We start from the raw sequence: 16,200 nt of genomic DNA on the forward strand, positions 1-16,200 counted from the left end.
TCGGCAGGCGGACTCTCAACCACTGCGCCACCAGGGAAGCCCTCTATATTTTTTGATAATGGCCATTCTGACTGGTATGAGGTGATATCTCATTGTAGTTTTGATTTGCATTTCTCTAATAATTAGTGATGTTGAGCATCTTTTCATGTGCCTCTCAGCCATCTGTATGTCTCCTTTGGTGAAATGTCTGTTTAGGTCTTCTGCGCATTTTTAATTGGGTTGTTTGTTTTTTTGATATTGAGCTCCATGAGCTGTTTGTATATTTTGGAGATTAATCCTTTGTCAGTTGCTTTGTTTGCAAATATTTTCTCCCATTCTGAGGGTTGACTTTTCATCTTGTTTATGGTTCCCTTTGCTGTGCAAAAGCTTTTAAGTTTCATTAGGTCCCATTTGTTTGTTTTTGTTTTTAGTTTCATTACTCTAGGAGGTCGGTCAAAAAAGATCTTGCTGTGGTTCATGTCAAAGAGTGTTTTTCCTGTGTTTTCCTGTAAGAGTTTTATAGTGTCTGGTCTTACATTTAGGTCTTTAATCCATTTGGAGTTTATTTTTGTGTATGGTGTTAGGTAGTGTTCTAATTCCATTCGTTTACATGTAGCTGTCCAGTTTTCCCAGCACCACTTATTGAAGAGGCTGTCTTTTCTTCATTGTATTTTCTTGCCTCCTTTGTCATAAATTAGGTGACCACATGTGCGTGGGTTTATCTCTGGGCTTTGTATGCTGTTCCATTGATCTGTATTTCTGTTTTTGTGCCAGTACCATACCATCTTGATTACTGTAGCTTTGTAGAATAGTTTGAAGTCAAGGAGCCTGATTCCTCCAACTCCATTTTTCTTTCTCAAGATTGCTTTATCTATTCAGGGTCTTTTGTGCTTCCATACAAATTGTGCAATTTTTTGTTCTAGTTCTGTGAAAAATGCCATTGTAGTTTGATAGAGATTGCATTGAATCTGTAGATTGCTTTGGGTAGTATAGTCATTTTCACTATGTTAATTCTTCCAATCCAAGAACATGGTGTATTTCTCCATCGGTTTATGTCATCTTTGATTTCTTTCATCAGTGTTTTATAGTTTTCTGCATACAGCTCTTTTGCCTCCTTAGGTAGGTTTATACCTAGTTATTTTATTGTTTTTGTTGCAGTGGTAAATGGGATTGTTTCCTTAATTTCTCTTTCTGATTTTTCGTTGTTAGTGTATAGGAATGCCAGAGATTTCTGTGCATTAATTTTGTATCCTGCAACCTTGCCAAATTCATTGATTAGTTCTAGTAGTTTTCCGGTGGCATCTTTAGGGTTTTCTATGTATAGTATCATGTCATCTGCAAACAGTGACAGTTTTACTTCTTCTTTTCCAATTTGTATTCCTTTTATTTCTTTTTCTTCTCTGATTGCTGTGGCTAGGACTTCCAAAACTATGTTGAATAAGAGTGGTAAGAGTGGACATCCTTGTCTTGTTTCTGATCTTAGTGGAAATGAGTATGATGTTTGCTGTGGGTTTGTCATATATGGCCTTTATTATGTTGAGGTAGTTTCCCTCTATGCCCATTTTCTGGGGAGTTTTTATCATAAATGGGTGTTGAATTTTGTAAAAAGCTTTTTCTGCATCTATTGAGATGATCATATGGTTTTTATTCCTTAATTTGTTAATATGGTGTATCACATTGAATGATTTGCGTATATTGAAGAATCCTTGCATTCCTGGGATAAATTCCACTTGATCATGGTTGATGATCATTTTAATATGTTGTTGGATTCTGTTTGCTAGTATTTTGTTCAGTATTTTTGCATCTATGTTCATCAGTGATATTGGTCTATAATTTTCTTTTATTGTGATATCTTTTTCTGGTTTTGGTATCAGGGTGATGGTGGCTTTGTAGAACGAATTTGGGAGTGTTCCTCCCTCTGCAGTTGTTTGGAAGAGTTTGAGAAGGATGGGTATTAGCTCTTCTCTAAATGTTTGATAGAATTCACCTGTGAAGACATCTGGTCCTGGACTTTTGTTTGTTGGAAGATTTTTAATTACAGTTTCAATTTCATTACTTGTGATAGGTCTGTTTATATTTTCTAATTCTTCTTGGTTCAGTCTGGAAAATTGTACCTTTCCAAGAATTTGTCCATTTCTTCATGGTTGTCCATTTTATTGGCATATAGTTGTTTGTAGTAGTCTCTTATAATCCTTTGTATTTCTGTGGTGTCAAGTTGTGATTTCTCCTTTTTCATTTCTAATTTTATTGATCTGCATCCTTTCCCTTTTTTCTTGATGAGTCTGGCTAATGGTGTATCAATTTTATCTTCTCAAAGAACCAACTTTTAGTTTTATTGATCTTTGCTATTGTTTTCTTCATCTCTATTTCATTTATTTCTTCTCTGATCTTTATGATTTCCTTCCTTCTACTGACTTTGGGTTTTCTTTGTTCTTCTTCCTCTAGTTGCTTTAGGTGTAGGGTTAGATTGTTTATTTGAGATTTTTCTTGTTTCGTGAGGTGAGATTGAATTGCTGTAAACTTCCCTCTTAGAACTGCTTTTGCTGTATCCCATAGGTTTTGGGTTATTGTGTTTTCATTGTCATTTGTTTCTATGTATTTTTAATTTCTTCTTTGATTCTTCAGTGATCTCTTGGTTATTTAGTAGCACGCTGTTTAGCCTCCATGTATTTGTGTTTTTTACAGTTTTTTTCTGTAATTGATTTCCAATCTCATAGCATTGTGGTCAAAAAAGATGCTTGGTACGATTTCAGTTTTCTTAAATTTTCCGAGGCTTGATTTGTGACCCAAGATGTGACCTATCCTGGAGAATGTTCAGTGTGCACTTGAGAAGAAAGTGTATTCTTCCACTTTCAGGTGGAATCTTCTATAAATATCAATTAAATCTATCTGGTCTATTGTGTCATTTAAAGCTTGTGTTTCCTTATTTATTTTCTGTTTGGATGATCTGTCCATTGGTGTAAGTGGGGTGTTAAAGTCCCCTACTATTATTGTGTTACTGTCGATTTCCCCATTCATGGTTGTTAGCATTTGCCTTTTGTATTGAGGTGCTCCTATGTTGGGTGCATAAACATTTATAATTGTTATATCTTCTTCTTAGATTGATCCCTTGATCATTATGTAGTGTCCTTCCTTATCTCTTGTAACAGTCTTTCTTTTAAAGTCTATTTTATCTGATACAAGTATTGCTACTCTAGCTTTCTTTTGATTTCCATTTGCATGGAATATCTTTTTCCATCCCTTCACTTTTAGTCTGTATGTGTCCCTGAGTCTGAAGTGGGTCTCTTGTAGACAGCTCATAATGGGTCTTGTTTTTGTATCCATTCATCCAGTCTGTGTCTTTTGGTGGGGGCATTTAATCCATTTACATTGAAGGTTATTATCGATATGTATGTTCCTATTACCATTTTCTTAATTGTTTTGAGTTTGTTTTATGGGTCTTTTTCTTCTCTTGTGTTTCCTGCCTAGAGAAGTTTCCTTTAGCATTTGTTGTAAAGCTGGTTTTGTGGTGCTGAATTCTCTTGGCTTTTGGTTGTCTGAAAAGCTTTTGATTTCTCCCTTGAATCTGAATGAGATCCTTGCTGGGTAATCTTGGTTGTAGGTTATTCTCTTTTATCACTTTAAGTATATCCTGCCACTCCCTTCTGGCCTGCAGAGTTTCTGCTGAAAAATCAGCTGAAAAATCCCTTATGGGGATTCCTTTGTATGTTATTTTTTGCTTTTCCCTTTCTGTTTTTAATATTTTTTCTTTGCATTTAGTTTTTGTTAGTTTGATTAATATGTGTCTTGGTGTGGTTCTCCTAGGGTTTATCTTGTATGTGACTCTCTGCAGTTCCTGGACTTCAGTGACTATTTCCTTTCCCATGTTAGGGAAGTTTTCCACTATAATCTCTTCAAAAATATTTTCTCAGACCCTTCTTTTTCTTCTGGGACCCCTACAATTCGAATGTTGGTACATTAAGTGTTGCGCCAGATGTCTCTGAGATTGTCTTCAATTCTTTTCATTCTTTTTCCTTTATTCTGCTCCTCAGCGGTTATTTCCACCATTCTGTCTTCCAGCTCACTTACTCGTTCTTCTGCCTCAGTTATTCTGTTATTGATTCCTTCTAGTGTATTTTTCATTTCACTTATTGTGTTGTTCACCTCTGTTTGTTTGTTCTTTAGTTCTTCTAGGTCTTTGTTAAATATTTCTTGTATTTTCTCAATCTGTACCTCCATTCTATTTCTGAGATTCTGGATCACTTTACTATCATTACTCTGAATTTTTTTTCAGATAGATTGCCTATTTCTTCTTCATTTATTTGGTCTTGTAGGTTTTTACCTTGCTCCTTCATCTATGACATATTTTTTTGCTGGCTAATTTTTTTTTTTTTATGAGTGGGATTGTGTTTCTGTCTTACTGGTTTTTTGGCCTGAGGCTTCCAGCACTGAAGTTTGTGGCCTCTTGGGTAGATCTGGGTCTTGGTGCTGAGTTGAGGACCTCTGGGAGACCTCACTCCGATGAATATTCTCTGGGGTCTGAGGTTCTCTGTTAGTCCAGTGGTTCGGATTTGGAGTTTCCACCACAGGAGCTTGGGCCCAGCCCCCGGTTTGTGAACCATGATGCCGCAAACCGTGTGGGGTGGCAAAAAATAAAACAGAACAATAACAAAGAGTAAAAATAAAATTAGACTAGGAAACTAACAGATATGTTAGAAATAAAATGAAAATAAAAATATAGATGAAACAACAACCAGAAGGTAAAACAGAACCACAATAGTAAAAAAGAGGAGGGGAAAAAAGAAAAAAAAAGGCAGAAAAGGCCTTGGCTGTGGGGGCAGGGCTTAGGCACGGGTGGGGTTTAGGTGGTGGGCGAGGCCTGTGCTTAGGACGCACAGGGCTGGAAAAGGCCATGGGGGGGTGGGGCTTAGGCTCAACATAACAGTAGGGGTCCAGGCGTGCCTCTGGTTTTGGTGGGTGGGGGACCCAGCCTGGGAGCCAGCAGGCTTCCCAGCCCAAGTGGGCAGGGCACACTCCCTCTGTGACTCTCCTGTTCCTCCGTCCTGGAGGGCCCCTCCATCCCGCCTGCCTCTTCTGTTCTCCTCCAGCCTCCCTCATATGCCCCCAGAACCAGTGTAGTAGAAGGGGCCTTTTGAGGGTGTAGGACCGGGCCTGAGAGCTGGGCAAGTTTCCCGGGCCAATTGGGCAGGGGAAACACCAGGCATGCCCCCCCTGATCTGAGCCCCCGAGGCTCCCTCCAGACACGGGAACCCCTCCCTGCTCCCAGCCACCCCTTGGGGGCACAGGTCCTGTCCTGCCTCCACTTCTCCTCCCCCCTTAGTCCCCCAATGTCCTACCGGGTCGCTTGGGGGTTCCTCCTGTCTCCCTGGGCATCAAGGTCCCCCACCAGCATCTGGCAGCTGCCCTAGTTGTCCATAGGTAAGTTTATTACTAGCATTTAAAAATAAATAAAAGGGAGTCATACTATAGATACTATTCTGTCACTTGATTTTTCACTTAATATATCATGGACATCCTTTTAGATCTGTTTGGTTCCATCTGTGAACACTGAAAAAATTGAATTTTTACTACTATCAATATTTTCCAAACTCATTAAAAAGGTGGTGGAAATTAAGAGGGAGAAATTGACTTGTTTGAAGCTTCCTGGTGAGTCACTGGTAGCACATGGTAGAGAATGCTTTCTAGTAGTTAAAAGCACAGATTATGAATTTAACCTATTTGACTTTAATTCAGCTTTACCGTTTGCCATTTTTGTTACCTTGGGTAAGTTATTTATCATCTTTGTGACTCAGTTTCTTCATTCTTAAAATGTGGGCAATAATAGTATCTACCTCACATATTATTGTGAGAATTAAATAACATATGTAAAAGTGCTTACAGCTATGCCTGTCACGTAGTAAATACTCAACAAATGTTAGTTGTCATGATGTTATTGTTGTTATAATGCACCCAATAAATATTATTATTATTCATGGCCTAGGTATCATCCTGAATCTGAAATGGAAAGCACTATGCAGATATGAACTCCAGACTGAAGCCAAGAGTTCCAAAGGAAAAGCAGTGCTGTGGCCATAAATACAGCAAGTGCTTAGTCTTGGTTATGGAAATGTGGCGACTTCTCTTCTCCCTTGCTTTTATTCCAGGTGGGGAGATATCTTCCAAAACTGAACTGGATGAATTGCAGGAAGAGGTGGCCAGAAGGGCCCAGGAACAGGAACTTCAAAGGAAACGAGAGAAGGAATTAGAGGCAGCTAAAGGGTTTAACCCTCATCCCAGCCGCTTCATGGACTTAGATGAACTGCAGAATCAGGGTAATTGTTGTGAGCATTAGGTTGTGGGTGATGGGGACAGAGAAAGCTGGGAGGAAAAAAGTATTCAAGCTCATAAATTCTGTCTTCTCTTTAGCCAAGTTATATTTTATCTTAATTCAGCCATTTCAGTGAGAGCTAGTTAAAGTAGGAGGTGACAGGCCTATTGGTTAGAGACAGGCACTGATTTGGGGCCCATTTATTAAAAGCTTGTAGATTGAAGATAGTATATTGTTCATGAAAAATATTTCTGATGAACAGCTATATAAGATGTAAATTAAACTACTCACAATTCAGAAACAGCAGAAAAAGGCAGTGAGTGAGCCACACTGACAGTGAGGGGAATTCTTCTCGCTCAGCAGAAATATGCCCTTGAGATTTCCTACCTGGAGCTTCAGGGAAGTGGATCTACCAAACAGGTTCTAAGAACACAGAGCCTGATTTCCTTTTGATCCTCTGATGATTCATATCCCAATCTCACACGATTTTCATGGACTTTATTTCAGCTTCTCCAGCTGCCCCACATTAGTTACTTTTTCTCCCTTCAATTGCTTTAGGACATCACTTTGTACCAGCAGAGACTAGCCTTCAAAATAAGAGTTCAAAAAGGCTGAGATATCTATTTTAAATAGGCCCTGAAACCTATATCTGTGTTTTTCTATGAAATGAGTTTATTATTCAGAACCTCCAGATGCAACAAATTGTGCTAAAGTAGTGTAAAGAATAGGAGCCGATGCTGTTTTGGGTGGCTGCTTTCTTTTGATCACTTCTTTCTTCTTATCAACACTTAGGAAAACTTCCTGGGCTTATTTGGGGGCTACTTTTCTCTTCTAATCCTACTGTCTTTTGATTCAAGGCAGTTGTTGCTTTATACTTTCCAAGGCATTGTTTTTTGTCTCCAAATTAGTTTACCATTCCTAATTTCTTAGATGTCCCTATGTTTCGATAGTTTTTTCTTCCTTTTTGTCCTTAAGCTATATCACATTGGTGTCTCAGGTTCATATTGCTTCTGAAAGAGGGGTCTTGTCATCTTCCTCCCTTGCCTTTCTCCCCGCTCTGTCAGTTGGGTAGTACCTTAGAGTTGAGAGTGGATCCCTCTGGCTGTATTTCATTGTCAGTTCTCCATACACTTTGGTTTAGAGCAAGGAATGGAGTGCTAAGATTCTAGAGGATAAGAATTAAAATTTAGTACAATCATTGACCAACTATATAGTTTGCCTATATCTCTGTAGAGAACTTTTTTTGTTTTAATTGCTCTAGCCACCACCTCTGATTATAAAGGTTGTATAGATTCAATTGATTTCAGATATAGTGAGAAAACTTCAGGCCTGAGTACCCCCTACCCCAGGGACCATACCTCTAGCAGTGGAGTAGAACCCAAATGTCAAGATCTTCAGAACCAACTTGTTACTTCTACTTCCTTCTCATTGTTCTCCGAAGCTATTGGTGAATTAGGGAGTGAATGTTAGGGGTATGGAAGAGCTTTTCTTACCATGTACAGCTGGAGGTTAATGGAGGATAGGTGCATTATGGGAGAAATGATTTTTTTTTTCCTGTGAGCTTGTGAAAACTCACCATTAATCCCATTGTAGGTGAACTTGGGTTACAGGTTACTACTAATTTATGGTTATGAGTGAGTAAAAGGCAAGGGGATATATAAACTTGAGAATTCTTTTACAAAAGTTGCCCTTACAGTACTTTCTTGCTTTTCATGTGGCGCTGTCCCTAGACTGTCCTGCACCTGCTTTGGCACACATTCACTTTCAGGGGAGGAAGCAACATCTTATGCTCACTGCAAGGGAAGGTGACTTTTTTACAGTAGGTTTGGTGAGCAAGGGCATGATAGAAGTAAATACTTAGCAGTGCTGATGAAAGGTATGTGTGTGCAAACCAAGAACAAGGGCATTTCCACTGGCCTGGTAGATACATTGAAGTTAGGAACCGTAGAACACCTGTGCCCAAGAGGGGTATTGATTTTCCAGGTGCAGGTGGTACAAAGAAAACTATGAATTATGTAGGAAAGAAGTGTTACAGATGGCTTTTCACAGAGTACTGAAGCCACTTTTGCCTTAACACAGCAGTGGAGGTCTTGGTGGAGATCTGGGGCGTTGAACACAGGTTGCCAAGATGTATCTTGTTGCACTGTAGAGAAGCACGTCAGTTCCAGGCATAAGAACCCACCCTTCTATTATAGACAGTACTTTGTTCTTTCCTTGAGGGCCTCCCTTAGAGGTCTTGGAGTTGGAATATGTGGTGGACAATGACATGCCCCTCTTTCATGGCTTTGGTAAAGTCTCAGCTAAGGCAAAAATGGATGTCCTACGTGTTTCAGAGAATTCTTAATAGTAATGGTCAGTTGGAGTAAGGGTGGACCAGAGGCTCAGCAGCAATGATCTATGTGCACTGAAGGGAAAAAACAGCACATAGGAAAAGTTGGAACAGATTGTTATGAAAATGAAAAGTGCTGGCCCTTTCAGGGAGGAGTGACGGCTTTGAGAGGTCCCTACAAGAGGCAGATTCAGTGTTTGAAGAGTCGCTGCATCTGGAACAGAAGGGAGACTGTGCTGCCGCTTTGGCTCTCTGTAACGAAGCTATCTGTAAGTAACTTTAACCGCTATGGCTATGGCACTTTTCACTAACTTCACAATAGGTATTATTAGTGTCGTCACTCAGATAGGATAAAAACAGCTTTTAAGTCTCCTCACTGTCACTCCCCCAAACTGAGGCACTTTAGCTATCTTTTGCCCTTCAGATTTCTAAATGTGCTAGGCATTGTCACTGTGGCCTATGGATAGTTACTGGGAAAACCTCAGCAGAAGTCTACAAATGAACTATCCAGCCAGACCTACCTTCTAATCCCAAAATAAAGTTAGATCTCAGATGTGAGGTTAGTCTGCTCTTTCTCTAGTTACTGACTAGTGAGGTGGAGCTTAGGGCAGGAAGAAATGAATAAATTGACTGTGACTTCCCAGGCCTGTGACTTTGTATTGCATATTTGATTTTTTATGTTTCTCCCCTGCCTTCCTGTTATGCTGCACCATAAGGTTACAGCAAGGGACTAAGGCTTAGAATTTGTATCTGGTTCTTTAATGTGACCCACAAGAAACTGTGTTCTATAAAGACAGATGCAGGTTTGGATCTTATTTCTGCTGTTGGCCATCAGGAAGGGGGAGATGGGAGCAGAGAATGGAGACCAGAGTCGGACAGGTCAGTTGCAAAGGACAATGAGAGTGGCAACGTCTAAGATGGAAGCACCAGTTTATCTTCCTGACTCATTTTAGTTTAGCTTTTTGTTTGTTTTTTAAATTTGAATTAACCTGTTTGGCCTCCATGGCTTCCATGAATGTTCCTTATAGCCAGAGGCAGCTCTGTGCCCTGGACAACATATGCATGGTCCACGCCTTGTATTCCTGCTGCATATTTTGAGTTTTACTGCATATCTTTGCTCATTTTTGGTTGAATTTTATTCTTTTTATTTTTGTTTGTATTTTTGTGTTCTGTTTCTGCTATATTTTCTTTTGCATTTTAGCTAAACTAAGACTTGCCCTGCATGGTGCCAGCTCTAGCACGCACAGCAGAGCCCTAGTCGATAAGAAGCTGCAAATCACTATTCGAAAAGCACGGAGCCTGCAGGATCGCATGCAGCAGCAGCAACCATCTCAGCCGCCGTCGCAGCCCTCAGCCTGCCTCCCCTCACAGAGGGGAGCCCTCCCTCAGCCAACAAGGTAGTGCCTGGGAACCATTGTAGTTTATGGACGCCAGGGGAGGAAGTGACCATGGGTGCTCCATAGCCAGCTCTCATTGTCTTGGCGACTCCAGGGGAGAGAGAAGAGTCCTCTGAAAAGATTTCTTCTCTCAGGTCAGACATACAATGAAAAGCTCATCCCACTGCTGGTCCTTTTCTTAATAGTTCCTAGAAAGATGCAGAGAGTATAGCATAATAAATAGACCACTTGTCTATATTTCCTGTGGGTGAGTTTGTCTCTGGACTTGTGTAATAACATGACTATTAAATTTGTACATATTATGGTCTTAGACATGGCAATCTGAGTTACATTTCACTTTGCAGTAGAAACCGTGTGATTTATTTTGAGATTTCAGTGCTTCCTGTCCCTCAAGGAAGTAGAGAAAGCAGTCTTCCTTGCTCTGATTGATCCGTTGAGAGGAGACACAAAGATTCCCTTTGTTTTGCTTCCCTATGGTCAGGAGTAGGAAAAAAGTCCCCATGGCCATTGGTGTAGTTTCCCCATTTTAGCCCTTGAAATTGGCTGTTACTGAGAATAGATAGATTTAAGTAAGAATTAATTTTGGCTGTTAACAAGCCTGAGTAGTTTTCAGAATATAAACATTATAAAAGAAGCTAACATTTTTTGAATATTTGCTCAGGCACTAAGCTAAACTCTTTTATGTTTTATTTTATCTAATTCTCACAATAACCTTAGGAGACAGGGATTACTATTTAGCAATGGTTTATAAATAAGAAAACTCAGGCTCAGAGAGGATGAGATAAGTAAGGTACCCAGGATTACTCAGCTAGTAAGTGGTAGAAGCATGGAATTCAAATCCAGGTCTGTTTGACTCCATTAGGCTTTCCTTATAAGTAATATCATATTCTTCAAAATGTTGTAAGGGTGATTGAATGACTATGCCCACAAAAGTTTATAGTGTATTATCATTCAAATTTAATGCTCATAGCTAGGATCTTCTTCTTTCTTCTTTTCTCCTATTGTTTACCCCATTCGCTGAATGCTAATTTGAGAATCTGATCAGAGATGTGTTTTTTTTTTTTTTTTTCAGAGATGTGTTTTGATTATAAGCAATTTAGGCAGCTAAACTCTTTTCAGAAAACTTCTGCCATTAGATGTATGTGAGTGATTGAGGTTTTATCTAAGTGCTTCTAGCCCTGAGTTCTTTAGGTCAGAAATACAAAACAATTAGTAAGAAATCTAACTGCAGTTAATCCCTACTTCCACTCCCAAATCTCAAGAGAGTCACAGCACATTACTTTGGGGAAATATCTCAGTAAACAAATACAACCAAATCCAGATTATAAAAATACATTTGAGGGCTTCCCTGGTGGCGCAGTGGTTGAGAGTCCGCCTGCCGATGCAGGGGACACGGGTTCGTGCCCCGGTCCGGGAAGATCCCACATGCCGCGGAGCGGCTGGGCCCGTGAGCCATGGCCGCTGAGCCTGCACGTCCGGAGCCTCTGCTCCGCAACGGGAGAGGCCACAACAGTGAGAGGCCCGCGTACTACAAAAAGAAAAAAAAAAAAAAAAAAATTTGAAATGGTTGATTTTTATATTAATCCCAGGAGCCCAAATCATCCTGTACTCTGTAAATGTGGCCTTCTGGTTCTTTTGGCTGATCTGCCTCTCAGGACCCTAGGGATGAGTGATTTCTAGGCTTTGCTTACATTCTATTGTCATTTGCATATGGCATGAGCAATTTTTGTTTTTGAATTTGTAAGTAGAATATGATTGGAATGGGACTTTACAGGGAATGAAGAATATTAGCAAGAGCTTTATTTACTATTACTGTGGGCAACTTTGATGAGGGTATTTAATAAAGAGAATTAATATTACCTGTTACTTAGGTGTGAGCCGACTATGTGCCTTCTCTTGTGAACCTCTGATCTGTTGACTCTACTTATGCTTGTCTTTCCATTTATTTTCACCATTACCTCTGTGAATAGCTAGAAATGGAAACCAAATGAACAGTTATTTTTGTAAGTGATCTTGTCAATTAAGACAGCTTATGACTGGCTCTCTCTATTTATTTCAGTGAACAGCCTATCCCGCTCCAAGTATTGTTAAGCCAGGAGGCCCAACTGGAACCCTACATGAATACAGAGTTTGGGGCCAGTTCTTTCATCTACTCATCCGCTTCCTGCCATGAGTCACACTCGCCATTATTCCCAGAGTCATCTGCCCTGTCTGCTCCACAGCACAATTCCTCTGGTGGGTCTGCCTCGAACCTTCTTACTTCTGTTGAGGTGGACAGCATTGACCCCTCTGTGTTCCACAGGCAGGGCTTACATAAAACACCAGGGAGAACTGAGAAGAATTCTCATCATGGTTGGGAACCAGAGGGTGAGCTGCAAAGCTACAGGGGGGACAACAGCAGCTGTACAAGGTTCCCCCAACAAGGAGGAAGAGGCACTGATCAAGAACAGCTATTTCAAGAAAAGAGGGATCCTGCTGACTCATCCCAGGTGATGCCTTGGCTACAGCCAACTGGAACAACCACCTCTGAGAGAGGAGATGCACACAGTCTAGGCTGTGGTCCTTCAAGTTCATCAGCTCAGCCCAGCCTTTCTCTGTACAGGGCCTGCCACTCCATAATGCCTGCTCCTTCCTCTTCTGTGCTTCACTCTCCTAATACCTTACAGAAAACTAACCAATGCCTCCAAACCCAAAGCCTCAAAACTTCATTGACTTCAAAAGTGGATGGAGGCAGCGAGGACCCCTATAGGCCAGAGTTTCCTACTGCAAAGGGGCTTGTCCGCTCTCTGGCAGAGCAGTTCCAGAGGATGCAGGGCACCTCCACAAGGGATGGTACAGGTTCCCAGGATAGAAGTTTGCCCAACAGTCTAAGGAAGGACTCTTCCCTTTCTGACTCAAAGCCTCCATTCCCACAGGGTCAAGGGAAAGGTCATTGGCCTTGGGCAAAACAACAACCCTCTGTGGATGGTAGGAACAGACTGCCTTCCTGGGGAGAGCCTGCTGATCATCCTTCTCTTGCCATGAACTCTGGGCTGCCTAATGGTGAAACTTCTAGGGGAGGACAGTCCAGGTTGGCAGAGTCAGGTATTTACCATGGGAAACCATCTCAAGTGAGAGATGCTAGGCCTAAGGAGCTGGGCAGCAGTGTCAACTTGGGAACTTCCTTGCCTTTGGATTCCTGGTTGAATGTTACAAGGCTTTGTGATTCTCAGCTTGGGGTCCCTGGGCCAGGAATGAAGTCCTCCCCTCCTGATTCCCATACCTGTGTAACTTATCCAGAAAGAAACCACATCCTTTTGCATCCACATTGGAACCAAGACACAGAGCAGGAGACCTCAGAATTGGAGTCTCTCTACCAGGCCAGTCTTCAGGTTTCTCAATCTGGCTCTTCTGGATGGGGGCAGCAGGAAGTGGCCTGGAACCCACTGAGCCAAACAGGTAAGAATGCAACCAGGGGCAGGGGGTGTGGGGGGCATCGAAAAGCTGAAGGCAGGAAGATAAGATCAGAAGGGGGATGGTGTTCTATGTAAATAATATCCTCAGCTTAGGAGGCAGCAGTAGAACTTCTGACTTTATTCATAAAGACTTCATGACAAGAAGCTAGACATTTTTCTGGCTAGAGTGGAGAATCGGGGCAGAATCATCACTCACAAGCTAGTTCCCTCCTTCTAAAGAGACCAGTGAGTATTTGCCCAGGGCTGCTGAGTATGAATGCTAAGGAGTGGTTCCTAGGCCTTTGAGAGTGACTCAGCATGAGGTATGGGAGGCTGGGAGGAAAAGTCATTCTTCTATGGCTTAGGAACAAGCTCCAACTTGCAATGAGGATGTTCACGTTGAGCCAAGTCTCCAGTGTGGCATATCCAGATCGTACTGAACCAGCAATATCAAGACCTTCCCTGATCCGTTCAGGAACTACCAGGTTTAGAATTTTCAAGGTGGTATGCTTGTAGGGTACCTGTTCACCGACTCTTTGTGAGATTATGTTGTGTGAAGAGTGAAGTCTAATGTTAAATGCACAGCACAGAATTAGTTCTGTAAACTGAAGACATGAAGGATATTTATAACTTAAGGATGATGTACTTAAGAACTCCAAAGCCTGAACTATTGTTCTGTCTCCATCATTAACTGTCAGTAAAAATTTGGACAAGTCATTTAATATCCAAGTTTTTACTTATAAGATGAGAGAATTGGTTCAATGATTTTATTTTATTATTTTTTAAATTTATTTATTTATTTATTGTTTTTGGCTGCATTGGGTTTTCGTTGCTGCGCGTGGGCTTTTCTCTGATTGTGGAGAGCGGGGGCTACTCTTTGTTGCGGTGCGCAAGCTTCTCATTGCGGTAGCTTCTCCTGTTGTGGAGCACGGGCTCTAGGCGCGTGGGCTTCAGTATTTGGGGCATGTGGGCTCAGTAGATGTGGCTCGCGGGCTCTAGAGCGCAGGCTCAGTAGTTGTGGTACAATGGCCCAGCTGCTCCGCGGCATGTGGCATCTTCCTGGACCAGGGCTCTTCCCAGACCGTGTCCTCTGCATTGGCAGGCAGATTCTCAACCACTGTGCCACCAGGGAAGCCCCAATGATTTTATTTTTTAAAGATACCTTCCAACTCTTTAAATGATATGTATGATTCTGTAAAATTAAACTCAGAAATTTATCTTCAGTTTAGGTGGTATAGTTCTTTGCATGCAGCCAACCAATATTTAATTATAGCCAAACAAGTGGTTATTGAAAATCTGCTATATTCCCAGGAGCATCAGAGTGGGGGATATCATATAAATATAAGATTTAATATTAAGATATGTTTTTTAGCATCTCCACTCTAGTGTAAACTTTGCAATAACATTTAAGTGCTCCTTAGGTATTAATACATAGGACAGGGCAGTATGGGAAGATTACAAAGAATGAGGAAAAGTTGGAGTTTGCCTCAATTAGCTTCCTCTCTAATATAAGGGAGAAAGAATATACGAATGTCAAGTATTTTAAGAATCATAAACACATATAAAAATATATTGCAATTAAAACTGAACTAACCAATTGAATGTCAAACATTATATTACAAACAAAACAAAACAAAACAAACCTTATGTTACCCCAGATAGCAACATTTTTTATTGTAGATGGCTTTGAAAATATATAAAGTAACAAAAATCATTGATAACCCTGGCAGTAGTTTCATGAGTTTACTTCTGGCTTTGGGTTGCTGCCCCCCACCTCTGGTTGACATACTTTTTTTTTTTCCAAATTTCCCCTAGTTTACTTTTTTTTTCTAATTAATTTTTATTGGAGTATAGTTGCTTTACAATGTTGTATTAGTTTCTGCTGTACAGCAAAATTAATCAGCCATACATATACATATATCCCCTCCCTTCCGGACTTCCGTCCCATTCAGGTCATCACAGTGCACTAAGTAGAATTCCCTGTGTTATACAATATGTTCTCATTAGTTATCTATTTTATACATAGTATCAATAGTGTCATGACATACTTTTTTTAAAATTGAAGTATAGTTGATTTACAAAGTTGTGTTAGTTTCAGGTGTACAGCAAAGTGATTTAGTTCATATATATATGTATATATATACATATATATATGTGTGTGTGTATATATATATATATATTCTTTTTCAGATTTTTTCCATTATAGGTATTACAAAATATTGAATATAGTTCCCTGTGCCATGCAGAAGGTCCTTGTTGTTTATCTATTTTATATATAGTAGTGTGTATATGTTAATCCCAAACACCCATTTTATCCCTCCCCCTCTTTCCCCTTTGGTAACCATAAGTTTGTTTTCTATGTCTGTGAGTCTGTAGTATTTCTGTTTTGTAAATAAGTTCATTTGTGTCATTTTTTTAGATTCCACGTATAAGTGATATCGTATTATATTTGTCTTTCTCTGACTTACTTCACTTAATATAATAATCTCCATCTATGTTGCTTCTGGTTTTGTTTTTTATGCATATATACTATATATTTATTTGTTTTGTTTTTACAAAAAGCTGGATTATAATATATGTATATAGTTTAGTCCCATGATTTCTTACATTATATCCATAAGCATTTTCCCTTTGGAAAAAACTACTTTTAATGACTATAATATGCTGCATATAAATACACCATAATATATTCAACCATTCTACTGTGGTTGAATATTTAGGTTACTTAAAATTTTTTGATAATACAGCATTGTG

General features: G+C 40.1%; 1 protein-coding gene across 24 annotated transcripts in view; it reads left to right on the plus strand.

Moving 5' to 3' along the window:
• Positions 1–16,200, plus strand: part of USP54 (ubiquitin specific peptidase 54) — a 149,316-nt gene that overhangs the window by 119,716 nt on the left and 13,400 nt on the right. For 20 of the 24 annotated variants that reach the window (XM_067710528.1, XM_067710521.1, XM_067710527.1 and 17 more), the window contains 4 exons: positions 6,123–6,290; positions 8,765–8,884; positions 9,817–10,012; positions 12,072–13,450. In XM_067710528.1, coding sequence (XP_067566629.1) covers positions 6,123–6,290; positions 8,765–8,884; positions 9,817–10,012; positions 12,072–13,450 — 1,863 coding nt within the window. The remainder of the gene's footprint in view (positions 1–6,122; positions 6,291–8,764; positions 8,885–9,816; positions 10,013–12,071; positions 13,451–16,200) is intronic. The other 4 variants (XM_067710543.1, XM_067710535.1, XM_067710544.1 and 1 more) reach the window with 2 other exon arrangements.

Source organism: Pseudorca crassidens, chromosome 16, assembly GCF_039906515.1.
Source record: "Pseudorca crassidens isolate mPseCra1 chromosome 16, mPseCra1.hap1, whole genome shotgun sequence".
Classification (NCBI taxonomy): Eukaryota; Metazoa; Chordata; class Mammalia; order Artiodactyla; family Delphinidae; genus Pseudorca; species Pseudorca crassidens.